We start from the raw sequence: 15,079 nt of genomic DNA on the forward strand, positions 1-15,079 counted from the left end.
AGCAAAATTTCTTGTTTGAGTCCAAAGATTGATCATTTTATTTGAATAACCACAAAGTTTCACTGCTTGGTCCATCAGAAATCTTTATTCTTGATGGTCAAGCTTGCAAAAATTAGGCCAAGATGAAATTAAATTTCTTTAAAAAAGGGGGGAAAAAAGTGAATCAACAACTGCTTTAATGGGATGCACATCCATTGAATATCTAATGCACAGGTAAATGAAGATAAATTACACTCAAGTACACAAAAAAAAATGCAACCACCTAATGTTACGAAGCCTGAGCGATCAATCCCACTATAAACTTTTGCCAGTGGTCTGCATTTTCTTTCCTCTTTTTACACAGCTCTCTCTAGTGGCCATGTTCTGAATCTGCAGTGTAAACATACTAAACACCCTGTGCAGCACTTACACTCAAACTGAAAAGTTAATCAAAGTTAAGCTTATTTGGAGGTTATGTTTGCTATATTCTTTTGAATCATGCTTCAGAGTTTAGTTGGGAAAAGCAGCAGAGGTGTTAGTGAGACAGGACACGTGGAGGAAACAGGAAGTGCACTTGGCCATGAGTCAGCTTTAGTTTTTTGTTGGGTTAGCTTAGAACCACCTACCTGTTCTTTACAATTTAGGGCTTTGTGTATGAAGCACTCTCGGAAAAATTTGGAAAAATATACTGATTCAGCTCAGCACCCATACTGGAAGCAACGAGCCTGGCTCTGCCAGAAGCTGCTAACCCTAACACATTTGATCTTTTGTCTTTTACAACTTATAAAACCAAAGAAAAAGAAATAACATGCTAAGGTGTGCAGAGACTCAAAGCTGAAGCCAACAAGCAAAATATCCATTGTTCAATGCCCAGACTGTCCAAGTGTGTTTAGGACATTTATTGAGGCACAGTACACAGGAACTTGCGGTAAAAGCTACCTTCTGCTTTCCTTCTCTCCATAGAGGTCAGGGGTCAACTCACGAGTCCTCCACTTCTCCTTTACCTCCATCTCACATTTTTTTCTTTTCTTTTTTTTTGCAAGCTGGGAAATCTGCAAAGATCCACCACACTTTGGTAGCAATTTTCAAAATTTTGCAGCAGAGGAGATATATATATATATATATATATATATAGATATAGATATATATATATATATCTATATATATATATATATATATGTATGTATGTGTGTGTGTGTGTATATATATATATATATATATATATATATAATATTTGGCAGAATAAATCATTTGAAAGCCTCATTCATATGTTATTTTTATATGATCACTTAAAAGAAAAGGCTGAGCAGCTTATCACTGAGGGGAAAATAAACGCTAACACAGCATTTAAATTCTGCTGAAAGCAAATTTATAGACTCAAACAACAAAAACAAAAAAAACAAAGAAAGAGTAACAACAGTTACAAGCAGAGTGAAAACACCCACTCTGCACTGAAGACTCTGACCTTTGATCCCTGACCCCTGCTATTCTCAGAGGTTGTCAACAACCAAGACTGGCGAGCATACAAAATTACGAGGAAAAATAACCAAAACAAAAAAACAGCCACATGTGTTGCAGGTGTCAGTAACACAAGGGACTATTGCTTGTGTCAGAGAGAAAATGCATGCACCTTTTGCGATGTCGAACATGCAGTGTTAATCTAATTCAAAAGCAAAGGTTTGGATGTCTAGCTCTGTGTGGCACCCACACAAGGGGCTACTTCAAAAACAGCTTCCTGAAGCGTGTGGAATTAACCTGCTGCAATGCAATTCTCACAAGTTGTCCAACACACATTTCTGTTTCCACTTTTTTCCTTTATTCACATACAAGGGAGCTGGTATTTGACTTTTTTTTGTTCAGGATTTAAACTTTTTATTCGTTCTCATTTAATCTTTCCCATTTCCTCTTTTATTCACATCATTGATTTCCCAATCCCAAAGTCCTAGACAGTCCAGAGTGGTTGTGCAAGGGAGAGAGTCATGTTCTCATTTCTTCAGCACTTGTATCCTTAAGCTGCCTTTATCGATGACCCCTCCCTCCCGCTATCTCTTTCAATCCTACGGACATTAAATGCACCTCCCCTTAAACTCCTGAGAAAAAAAAAAGGAAAGAAAAAAGCATCTTCTCGCCTCTGTCTCCATTAGTGATACAAGCGTTCTGACAAAAAGCAGGGTTGGCATCGACCAGACCCTTTCTCTTCACCTTCACCTTCTCCTTTCTACCTTTAGAGTATTTTGTGTTCCTCAGTTCTTTCGGTAACGATTCTTTGGCTTCTCACCACAGCCGGTGGCCTCGCAGGAGGACAGGCCAGGCTGCTTGCCAGAGTTAATGCTGCTCAGAAGGGCAGGCAACTCAGTGGTGATTGCCTTCTCAATCTTATCAAGCAGACAGCCTCCGATGTAGGAGCACTGAGCTGACAGAGGCTTGAAGTTGGCGATAGGGTTGATGCCAAAGAAGTCACGGTAAGCGTCGCGGTTGGGCAGGTCAAATTTGCTGACGTTGGTCTTGGCTAGGATGGATTTGAAAATGTAAAACTTGTCTGGGTCATCTACAATTTCCTGGAAGACTAACTCGGGATCACTGAAGAAGCTCATCTTCTCTTTAAAGGTCTGGACGTAGCGGTCTACCAGCAAGCCGTGGATGCGTACACGGATACCGTGCTGGCGGATGAAGGCAATCTTATTCTCCATGCGGTTTTCGATCACCTGGTTGAGATCCTCCAGAAGAGAGATCTCCTCTCGCTTGAAGAGCTCCCGGCTGGTGTCAGGTGCATAGTCATATGGCCAGAAGGAACTGACATAGACACGGGGAGGCTCAGTGACATTGATGAGGGGAGCTAAGCTCCAGAAGAGTGCTCCGTAAACTCTCATTAAGTCCTGGGTGGCCAGGTTGTCAGCCTTGTTCAGGATGATGCGAATCTGTGACTCACGACCCTTCAACTGCCTGAAGAGCATCTCTAGCTCCAGACCAACGTCCAGCTTGGTGGGGTCAAACACGACAAAGATCAGGTCAGCACGGTCAATGAACCACTGACAGACATCATTGAAAGGATAGCCTAAATGGGAGAAAAGCACAGGTCATAATGAGCTACACGCAGTTGATTTGTGGTATCTGAAAATCAAAACCTGAGAGCGAGCTTCTTGAGTTTACCTCTTTCCTGCTGTTTCCGGTTCTCAATAATTCCCGGTGTGTCTACGAACGTCACACGCTCCAAAAGCTTGTGGGGCATCTCAATACCAATCAGCTTTTCCAGAAAGTTTTGACCAAACTTCTCCAGGGGAGAGAAGGAGCGCGAGCTGTCAGCCGCCATAACGATACCCTCAACAGAGCGGATCTTCTCCCCGTGCATAATAACTGTAAATTCAGAGGTAGTAGGCTCAGCTCCTGCAGAAGGACAACACAGAGGAAGAGATTAGCATTGCGGAGGAGAAGCAGATGGGAAAACACACTGAACCTCAGTAAGATGTAAAGCACCCAGTTCTCCAGTCAACTCCCCATCTGATGTAGATTTAGCAACAACTGCACTTTTGACCTTGCCTTTTTTTCCCCCCATCAGCGCTGGATTTCAGAACTTAATGTTATTTACTGCTAATTTACAAAATAAAAAATAACATCTTCATGGTACCTGTGTAGAGCTGATAGGGGTGGTCATGCAAGCCCAGGAGGTAATTGATCATGGAGGACTTTCCTACACTCCACGGTCCCAGGAATAGCACCATGGGCTTGGAGGTAATCTCTCCATCTGTTTAGGGCAAGAAGAAACAACACTGATTAAATTATCAGCAGTGTGGTGAAATCATCATCTAGCCAGTCATCTAATCAACCATCTATCCGAAAAGTCTCCCTGCGTATCTATTTATTTATTTTTTCACTGAAGAGCACATCTGAACAGCACTGCCAATCCAGAGCACAGGGCACATTTTACAAGACTTAAGAAGGAAGGACGGAAACATGTTGTAAAGCTGTTAGGGTGTTTAATAGCATAAATGCAATGCAGCAGCCATAATCTCATGACACACGATAAAGTTTTATACTCTGACAAAGAGACTCGACGGGTCTAGCACAAGCTGTGTGTCTCGTAGCTGTTGTGAGTGGACATGGTGTTTGGGTGGCTGGGTGCAATGTACTACAATGCAACTGACTGATGGAAAAATAGCATTACAAAAGGGAAAGGAGAAAGAATAAACAAACAAAAAAACCAGACATTAAGCATCACTCCTGGTGCTACTGGAATTTAAAATGATAAAAAATAATAATATTAAAAAATAAAGTGAAAAAGTAAACCAGTTCACTCCTAGCTGAACACTGACCACCCTTTCCCACCAGTGTCCCCTCCTCAAACCTCTGTATCCTTTGTTAAAACCAAAGCTGCACATGCAACCCCATTTATATAAATATATATATATATTTTGTTTTTACAAAGTAATGGTAAGTCATTTTGTAAAAAGTTTAAATAATGTGCAATTTAAACACTAACACACTTAAAGTATGTTAAGAGCGTTTTTACTTCTCTTTTTATTCACTCTCCGTAAAATGAGGCTTTCACCCATGGATCACTTTTGACTACACCTCAGTCATATCGAGTGTCGTCCAAAGTGAAACGTGCTTGAAATTTTGCAACCCACTCAGGGCAAATGTATGAAGACAAATGAGGGGTTGAAAGGAAAGGGCCGAGCACTGCAGGCACTGCCATGCACAGGTAAGCTCTGGCCACACCCACCTGTGGCTGAGTCCCCCAGGGTTCTTCCCGGGTAGGCTGTTAGATGAGGGGTGGAAGAGGGAGTGGAGGGGATGGGGATGAGTGGAAGACAGGAGAGGGTGGAGTATAGAGAAGTGAAGGGAAACAGGAGGTGGAGGAAAGCTCAGTGAGGGAGTGATGTTTCTACAAGCAACATGGAGGGATAAAGTAAAAATGTACATAAACAGGTGGGAGATCCAGGCTGGAGTTTAATCCCATATTTGACCTGCGAAGTGTCAAACATGTCTGTAAACAGATGGAGGACATGCCCGTGTAGTCAGGTGATTGGGATGGTGGGGATTTACTCCCATTTTTAAAACACACATATGCATTGAAAATAGAAGTTCATTATTTTTTTTTTGCATGCAGGCCTGAAAAGCCACAAGAGGGCGATAACTTTATTTCATTGCAGGAAAGTGGGGTTTTCTGGGCAGTTCAGTGTACAGCTTGGAGTGTTGAGTCCACTGTAAAGAAACAGGGCACAGTGCAATGTGTAACAGAAGGGGTAAAAAAAGACACTACCCTTCTTACTTTTATAATCCCACCCTTAAACCTGATATAAAGAGAGGCTACAGGTAATTTCCAAAGGAGAACATATTGCTGTTAATACATCAGTTGGAAGTGTAAAGATGCTGTGTTTTTGCAAACAAGTCAACAAATCAGTTACTAAAGCAACTCAAACAGAAAACTCCACACCAACAGGAGAAAGTGAAGCAAAGTGAAGCTGCAGCCGGTGAGCTCGGTGATACCTGAGATCTCGTGCTGCCTCAGTTCGTTGTACTTGTAGGCCTGCTCCATCGGCTTGATGGACGTATGGTAGATCTTCCGCAACCTCTCCAGAGCCGCTGAAGAAAAAGGAGACCAGAGATGATCAAAAGGATGTTAGTAAGGTAAATAAGGTAAACAGTGTTCTCTTTGGATACACTGTTTTTTTTAAATAGCATAAAAATCCTATTGACTTGTCATATTTAGTTTGCTCCCCCAAAAGTGTTAAAGGGAAATCAGGTGGAAAAAAATTTGTAGATTTGTAACATGCCTCTTTCACCTTCAATCCTCACCTGCATAGTCTCCTGCTTTTTCCTCCATTGCAAGCCGCAGCGTCTCATCAATGTGAGATCTGTCTCTAAGGACGGATATAACATCTTCTTCTTCTTCTGCAGAAACATCACAAACATCAACAGCAAATTCAGTTTGTTTCAAGACCTCAGCGTATGCCTTAAATGGCCAGCTTGATATTTCAAGAAAATAAACATGGGAGGTCTGATTTGTTCAACGGCAGTTTAATAAAGAAGCAGACACTGGGTTTGTCGACAGGTGCCATGCCATGTTTATTAAAGCTTTGCTAATACATGACGGTATGTCTGGCCAAAGATCAGTGAAAACAAAGACTTGACTGATTTTGTAGTAGATGCAAATAAATAAAATGTTTTAATGTGAGCCTTGTATAAAGGCATTATATGGAAGAAAACTAAAAAAAAAAAGAAAGAAAGAAAGAAAGAAAAAAAAAATCAGCTATTCAGTGATTTTTGCTGTATTTTCAGATTTTAACAAGTCAAGTTAGGAAATTATAGCACCTAAACACAATCCACCAACTAAACACTTTTGATTTGTAGTCATTAGTATCTAAATATTCCCTTTTTAGATTACATTTTTTGCATGACTATACATTGAGGGCAAATATTTTTTGATGTAGCAGAAGCTCTCAACTGACACACCAACTGTTGGTTAAGTGAACTAAATAGTAGCCCTTCTAACCAACCCCCCTTTAAATGGAATATAGTTGCTAAGTAAGCATTTACATTCAGATGTAGGTCCAGCATGTCAATATACACATTTTAACTGAGCTATAAGCTTGTTTCGTGTCTGTGTATGAGCGTGTGTGTAAGAGAGAAAGAATGACCAAGAGAAAATATTTGCTCACCAGTCATGTCCACTTTTGAACATGTTGGATTACTTAGATCACAGCTGTTAGTACAATCAGGTCTTAAATTAGAAAGCAAATGCTGAAAATAAACAAAGACATGTGTTTGGCATCAGCGCGGGCTATATAACAACAGCAAAGATAAGGCAGACTGACAGAGAGAGGGACTTCCCCGGTTTCGTAACAGAGGAGGAGGAGAACTGAAAGCCGGACTGAGTGTTCCCAACAATAATATACATGAGACAATGGTGTGCAATCCTCTGTCTTTTCTCATCTATTTTTATCCACCAATCACAGGCTCATCAGGCTGTGAGGCCTGTCCTTGTGTGCCCAGGCCTCAGTACAGACCCCCTCCACAATGCCTCCCACATGCCAACCTGCCACAAGATATATATAGCGGCAATTGGGAAGTCTTCCTGGTTCACACTTCCATGCCCTGGGAGCTTATGGGTCTGAGCATCCAGAACTGTTAAAGAATTTTAAAGGTATTTAAGAGTGTGGAAGATTGACTCTGATATAGGAGCACCTGTTGAATTATTAACTGCAGTCATTCAGGTGTAAATAAGACTGTGGAAAGCACAGAATATTGATGTTGTTCTTAAACCAATTACATGCATACCTTCTGCCAGCAAATTCAGTTTACTGGCGCTGATAAGTTCAAAATGTTTTAAGCAGCACAGAGAAAAATGAATATAACCTCATATAATCGCCTGCACTTTACCTGACTTTCTCTGTAAAAATACACAATTTTATTGCAGTTATATAAAACTAACACCACTTGCACAGAGGATCAGAAAAAGCATGAAAAGTTGGTTCAGTCGCTGGCGGCACAACCTTCTGATCTCAGCGGGTGTTTGTGAAGAAATAATCATATCATGGCATTTATGTAATGCTCCTCAAAAAGTGACTGGGGGTAGAGCAGAGGTGCTCAAATGGGAAGGTAAAAAAAACTTCCAGACTAGAACTGCAGACACATTTCATGTACAGGGTTGAATAATGTAAGATCCTCTCAGTCCGTCTGTTATTGTCTAATACACTGTGAAATAAGTGCCGCTGTCGTTTCTCACAGATACTGACACACTTTTTGAGAAAGTTGATGACAAGATTGGCTGTAAGTTGTGGGTGGAGTGAGTAAAAATCAGAAGGTGACTTAAATATTCTTTGAAAAACTCAACTATAGTTCCTCCAACTCTCTGGTGTCACCATAGACCATATTCATCAGCAATGTTCCCTCAAACAAAACGCTTTCTTTCAGAAATAATATTTAAAAATGCCTTTTAAAATTTCAAAACCAAAACTACAGAGCAAAGTCACATATCAGAGGTTCTTTTAAACATCTGATAAACATCACCCCCTCAGAGGGCAGTGCTGCTGCAGCATCCTGCGCCACAGCCTCGAGTAAAGCCACCGGCCATGTGGTGAATGACTTCTAGTGTTTCTGGCCAAGCGTCAGAATGGCACGTCGCTTTGGACGAATCCAACGCTGCATCAAATGACAAGTAAAATCATCCGAAGGCCTGTTTGTTTACAAGCCTCAAGCAAACTTATGTTTATATTTATGAGCCTCGAGGCTTGTAAATCGACTCTTTCACTGAAATGAACTGAGTTCAATATAAATGTTTCTCATTCATGAAAAATGCAGCCCGCATTTTCTGATCACAGCAATCAAATTGGATGGATGTGTGTATGTATGTATGTATGTATGTGCACATACAAAAACAATAAACGACCACAAAAGACCCCCGAAATTACAAATCTCTGGGGCTTTAACTGAAACCCGAAAGGTTTCTCCTTTGCTGCGTGGAGGCAGTGACACAGTGCTGATTCTCACCGAGTCAACCTGCTAAAAATAAGCCTGTGTAATGTTTCTGCACGATGCAAGAACAAGAGAAACCCAAAGGTTAGTAGCCAGAATAAAAGGAGGGTACGAGCAACACTGCAAACCCATATATTGTATGTGGCTACATGTTATCAGGCAGAAAGCCTTCCTTAATCAGCCCATACAATAAAAAATTACATTCATTTCTTGCATGTGAACTCCTAATGGCAAGTGTGCCCTGTCTTTATTCTAGTGGATTAACACAATGAAAGCAGAGATGCAGTAATGTGAACTCATGTGACTTCCTATGTTGTGACAACACTCTACCCTTTTGTACAGAGAGTACTGTTTTATTTTATTTACTTTTATATGCTCATTACTTTTATCTTAGTTTAGTTTGGTTGTTTATTTTATTTATTTGCATTTCAGGAAAGTAAAAAAAAAATATTGCTCAGCATAACCACTGTGTTTTGCATGTATATAATAAACTTCTTCATTTTTGATTCTGCCAAGTTTAATAATATATAGTGCACATATGCACTAAACACATAGAGGCGAAAGGAGCACGGTTTCATTGGGTTTGGCAGTTTGGAAAAATGCAAGCATTTAGGGAAGAAGTGTTTATTCAAACACATGTTAAACACCGGATAAGACAAATTACATCAAACCTTCCGCAACTTTTTTTCCACAGCGACTTTATAATAAATCGGATTTAGCTCTGACAACAACTACAGCCTGCGCAAAGCTGCTTTTGTTCATGTGACCTTTAGAAACACCACTAAGTGATGTCATCTGTTTGTGATCCATGGCCGCTTGGTTGCATTTGAATCTGAGCCACATTGCTCCGGTTATCTGAGCAGGTTACAAGTTTTGAACAGAATGTGATCATATTGCAAAATAGAGGGGATGTGCCCTCTGATGAAACCCACCAGAGGGCAGAGAGGGTGATTCCACTTGAGGACTAAAGTGGCTGTCGATGACCAGATCCCATCTCTTCCACACGCCATCACTGCAGTACTACAGGGATTTCTAAAGCCTCTGTAACTTGACTCATCACTCAGAAGAGTCACGTCTTTTAACGCTAGCTCCTCGAGAGGGCCTTAGCGGCTGTGAACTTGTTAACACCTTCCAATCCAGTCGATCCCTAATTAGGACAGAGCTCTGCAAAGATCAGAGAGGTAATGTTGCCCGTGGACAGTGGGCCTTGCATCAGTGCTCAAAATTAACCCTGAAGGTGGCAGGGGAGCTGAACCCTGTCCTCGCTGAGCTCGTTGCCACACAACCGCACCACAGTTTGGAGAAACATTCTGGTGGCGTCGGTACATCCCGCTGAACATCTAAGCCGGCCACTGCGGCAATTATAGGCAGATCTCTTATGACCTACCAGCCATTGGAAACCAGCCTGAAATATGCTTCGCTTTCCTATTTAATTACATTAACCCACAAGGTTAATTTCTTTTGACTAAAGAAGATAGATTAAAGATGGATTAAATTTATGCTCTGATTATCCTGATAGATGTTGTGGTCTTTTCCAAACACTCAATAAATATTTATGCCCAAAATGCTGATTTTAAGTAATTTGATTACATGTAAATGTTCCATGTAATTTTCTTCCATAAGTACAGTGTAAAATATTCAATTTAATGGAATCTGAACAGATCAAATGTAATTGACTGCTATACTTTCAATGTATACCAAGCATATTTTCCTTCATGACTGATTATCTGAATAAATAAACCTTTAATTCTAGATACATCAGTCCATATTTCACTCAAAATTGTTGCTTCATGTTTATTGAGGGCAAAGAATCACTTTGTTGAGATTGTGTGCATGGTGATATGTGCCTGTATATAATGACCATCTGTATAACTGTGGAACCCCCGGGATCATATTCTGCTTACAGCACAGTCTAAGTAAATTGAATTAAAGTGAACATGATGAGGGCAGCAGCCCTGGAAACCCTAGTTAAAGGATTTATCCTGCACAAGCAGCCCTAATCTGAAGGCAGAAGGTTTCCACCAGAAAGATCCACCGAGAAGCAATGATTCGAGTCAAATTTAAAGAGAAAGAAAAAAATGTTTACATGACCAATGGCTTGTAAAGTGCCTCCACTCTCATTTAAAATTCATGAATGCAATTAAACAAAAGTACTTTCTCACTAGTGCCCATTTCAGAAAGGCAGGAAACATACCTAAACCAAAGCAGATGAATGTTAAAATAAGCCTGCTGCCAGCCTATAAGAATGCCGGTTTCCTCCTTCGGTGAGGGTCAGAGGTGCGAGAGCAGAGCTGTGCAGGGTGTGGTGAGAAGATACCACAGATGGCAACAGGTGGCACAGCTTGCAGCTCGTACTCCCACACAGTCAAAAATAGCCCTACAATGGGTCAGAAGATGGACAGAGGAGGGGTGGCAAAATGACTGCTGCCTATTTTAAGGTTTTGACTGTTAGTCAGTTTGGAGACTTTAGAGATATCCTCACCCTACAAACTGACTGTGTAGTACGCAGGCTAGCCAAGTGAAAAGCATGATGCATGTAAATTTAGCCATACATTTTTTTTCTACAAATGTATGGTTTTGCTTGTATGTGCTAATTAAATTTCTGAAAATATAACAAGTAATGGAACTGGGTGTTTATCACTTAGCAATTATCACTGTTATTGCTTTTCTTTTCTTTTTTTTTCATTCATTAGTTTTACTATGTCATACAATAATGAACAAGCCACCAAACAGTACCAGGGGGGTTGCATCAAGGGTAGGGACAAGCTCAAAGAAAGGCGCGAGGGCAAAGGCGCTTTACGCTGAAGTGTTGATCTGATGCCTCAGTCCCTGCTCGCCTGTTTTAGAGCCAGGAAAGGACGTCAGGTGCCCTTGGGGCTGCGCGGCTCGTCTTAAGGAAGCGTGTGTAATAAAGTCACCGAGTATGACTGGCGTGTCCCTTGCACTACGGAAAGCCTAGGGATGTCCTGCGTGCCATTAGAGGAGAATCACATGGAGACCGTGCTCCTTTAACTTTCAGTGTCTCCCCTCTGCAAAGTGAGGAGGCCAAAGATATTTTTACCGAGTGAGGATGGATAGTATTGCCACCAACTATAAACACAGCAGTGTGAAGAAATGCTGAAGAACTGTTAGTGCTTATTTAATGTGGGCAGAAATATTCTACACATAGCACTTTTGTCCTTTTTGCTGACTCTCAAGTTCTGAGCGCTGCCTGTTAGACAAGTAATCTTTCTACATTTGCACCAGCGACTGTTTTAATTCACTACAATTTTACCAATCTCAAGGTACTTTAGATAGTAAAGTGAAATTTTAAGCCTCTTCACAGTTTACCCAAAAGTTTGCTATAATGTAACAAACACAAATGTAGTCCTTGAATGGTCAATCATAGCCATTCACACAAAACGTTCTCTGCCTACAGAGCCTATGTTTTTCAGTACATGCCAACACTGAGAAGTGTCACATCCACATAAGAAACCTGCAACTTCCAGCAGCTTGTTTACGCCGCCAAAAACATAGCTCGTGAAAAGTTTTAGCTTTTTAATGACTGCATGTTAATGTCAGGTGAGAAAAAAATTACTGTTGGTTTATAAGATGTTCACATTGCTGCACATCAGCCTAGTGATATCTAAGCTTCAAAGATGACTTGCATCATTTGGTGTTCTTGCTTTATATCAAAATGTGGATACTCCAATCAGTCAGCTAAGGCGATCAATGCTGGCCATGCAATCAGCCGCTTTCCATAAGATTTGACATAATCAGTTTCTGTGTTAATATGTCAGCCCTGATGCAGCCTTCAGGTGTATTTTTTTTAAAAGGATATAAGATTTTCTGGTGGATTAATAAACCTGTATGTTAGGCAGCCTGTGATAAAATGATAGCATATTAACACCACATTGCTTTCGAGGGCGGTTACACCTTCGTGTCCATCCTGTAGAGTTCAGTGGAATTCCTGAGAGTTGACTGAACCAAACAAAAACACCATAATTACACACCGAGACAGAAAGAGTTCATGACTCAGTGTTGCCATACCCTGGGGGTATTTCAACATAAAGTCCTTTTTAGCTCTGCAGCAAAAATCAATACACAGTATGCCTGTGGAATATATTCACAGACAGGGGGCCACCGTAAGACATCTGTACGAGCCTGCAAAAAAGGGCTCTTCGAAAGCTTGAGCTGCAAGCCACGGCCCGGCCCCTCCAGCCTGGAGAATGCATGTCCCTAAAAGGCCAACTGCTGGGAATAAATTGTGATTGTGACAGTGCAGCAGCTGTGCAGTGTGTCTAAAGGGAAGCATGGAACTGGGAGGGGTGACGATTCAGGAGGGATGGGGAGGGTAGAGGGTCTAGAGGAGGGAGGGAGGAGCTGTAGGGAGGGAGGGGGGGGGATTTGGGGTTGGGTTTCAGGAGCCCATCCAATCTTAGACACCTGACAGCAGCTTGGAATATGGAGGCCTGCGTCCCGGCTGTGGAGCTGAACGCCACCCCAAGGACGGACAAGGGTGACAGACAAGGGTAACAATACCCGCGCTAGTCCAGCCCCAGAGACCAGTCCGCATTTTTAGAATGGGTAATCTGGGCGCAGTTATGGGTGATCAGCTCGCTGTGACATTCAGCTCCATGGGTGCCATTTGATATAGTTAGGATGTATGTTGTTTTGGTGTTATGGTTGTCATTCTTCAGACTGTAGCAGGTGAAACCGAAGAATGAAGCAAAGAGACCGAATTAGCGCGTGCAGAAAAAGCTCAGCGTCCATTCAAGCTCCCACGTGGCCGTTCCCGTCTCCTTGGTTAGACTAAGACTTTCCATCAGCTGGTGCCGTGCATTAGGACAGCTGACATGCTGTCAGTCCACAGTGGAGGCCGAACGGCTTTGAATAATCCCGAACTTCAGAAACTCGCCCAAACGCGATTTGTTCATACATGAAAAGTGACAGCTGTTCCAGTATGCCATGAAACATTTGATTTAATAATGATTAGCATTAGAAAGAGACAGGTAAATCCACAATTCTGTAACACGTGCCAGCTTTTTAACTATAAACTGGGACAGATTTAAATAGCTTAGCCTGGTGGTAAAGAAAGGCTGGGGTAACATTTCTGTCTGTCTATCCTTATCCTTGGGTGGTGGTGTACTCTGCCTCTAAAAGCCAGTGCCATTTGTGGCCAAATTGACCCTACAATAGACACAAAAACCTACACGACAGCCTGTTTTCAATAATATGACAGGCTATTACTGGCCATCTTCTGAATCTTTGACGAACCATTGAAGTATCAAGCTGACAAAGCAGTCAAATAGGGTGCTATTTATTAACCATTCATTAACCCTGCTTCTAAACTTATGCCACATCACCAGTTCAATCATCAGCAGTACTTGTACACAAACATTTCTCACGCCCACGGTGCACCAGCTCACCTAAAACAGCAAGTTTTACCAAATTGCTTCTGAATCTTACCTGCTGTGGCCTGCAAAAGCAGCAGAGAGAGGAAACAGATCGAGACTGCACCCTTCATGATGGCTGCCAGGAGAACTCTGATAGTCACACAGACTATATATACCAAGGCAGGAAGGTTAAAGTGCACAGAGAGAGAGAAGAGGTGGGATACAGAGATGGCCAGCTGGTGGAGGGGCTGAGATCTGTGTGTGCTCGAGGTGTTACAGGAGTCTATCGTGCCACAGGGACTCTACATGTGCAAGCAGCTGACTCTTTCTTCTTTTTTTTAGCGGGAGGCTGCAGCTCAGGCCTCGTCATAAGCGCACAAGAGTTGGCTCTATCCTCTATGGCAAATTCACTCAACTCCTCACTAACAATATATATCACATAATTAATGCCAGAGACTTGAAATAGCCACATTTTTTTATGAGAATAAGATTTTCACAGATATAAAGTGATATAATTCTTCTTTTTTAAATTATTCTCATAGTGAATAAATGCCAAATGCATTGAAGTAGCTCAAACTTGCACCTATGCATTCCTTTTCTTGGTGAGTACTTGATTAATAGAGCAACAGGAATCTCTTATCTGTTAGTTAGTTAGCATTGCTCAGCACAAAAGCTGCAAACAGGGAAAAATATAAGTGCTGCTCTGCTATGATCCGACCAAAACACCATAATTACGAGACTAGCACCTCTGCCAGGAAGTTCACTAATTGAGGAACTGTAGTTTGCTTGTCTAAACCAAGTAACAAAGCTGTGTCGGCCAAGAGCTGGAGTATTTGCTGCAATTTGAATGAATAGTAGAGCTGTGTCTAAAGAGACTGTCTTCCTCTTATTTAACTAAAGCATTATCAAATTTGAAACAAAAGAAAATAATGACAAAATGACTGTAACAGCTTTACTACCCCCATCTCCATGAATTTCTAGATTTAGTAGGTTAAATGTGCTGCACTGAAGCATTGAAGGGAACTGTCAGACTCTTACTCTGGTAAGGAAGACTTACTTGGCTGCCGTATAGGTTAAAGTAATCACCAAAAGAGAGTGTGAGGGGATGAGAGAGCTGCAGAGAGGGTATGTCGGAAGCATGAGGACCCCAGAGTCAGACTTGAATCCCTGGCACAGCTAAAGGCTGGGCGGATTACTGCTTTATCACACTCAGGCAGATGTAGTGTGGCGAACATAATCTCACAATTCCT

The 15,079-nt window shown here is 41.6% G+C and overlaps 1 protein-coding gene across 2 annotated transcripts; it reads right to left on the reverse strand.

Annotated features, from left to right (window-relative positions):
- Positions 1 to 1,772: 1,772 nt before the first annotated feature.
- Positions 1,773 to 14,001, reverse strand: srlb (sarcalumenin b). Of its 2 annotated transcripts, XM_006791436.3 has the most exons (7): positions 13,903 to 14,001; positions 5,776 to 5,871; positions 5,467 to 5,562; positions 4,700 to 4,735; positions 3,605 to 3,721; positions 3,130 to 3,363; positions 1,773 to 3,034 (listed from the first exon to the last, which is right to left on the reverse strand). In XM_006791436.3, exons 1-7 carry the CDS (start codon positions 13,958 to 13,960, stop codon positions 2,223 to 2,225), a joined length of 1,449 nt encoding a protein of 482 aa, XP_006791499.1. In that variant the 5' UTR covers positions 13,961 to 14,001; the 3' UTR covers positions 1,773 to 2,222. The 2 variants fall into 2 exon arrangements, with proteins under 2 accessions (XP_006791499.1, XP_006791500.1); XM_006791437.3 differs by lacking the exon at positions 4,700 to 4,735.
- Positions 14,002 to 15,079: the final 1,078 nt, after the last annotated feature.

This window comes from Neolamprologus brichardi, chromosome 4 (assembly GCF_056152115.1).
Source record: "Neolamprologus brichardi isolate AB-2024 chromosome 4, ASM5615211v1, whole genome shotgun sequence".
Taxonomy (NCBI): Eukaryota; Metazoa; Chordata; class Actinopteri; order Cichliformes; family Cichlidae; genus Neolamprologus; species Neolamprologus brichardi.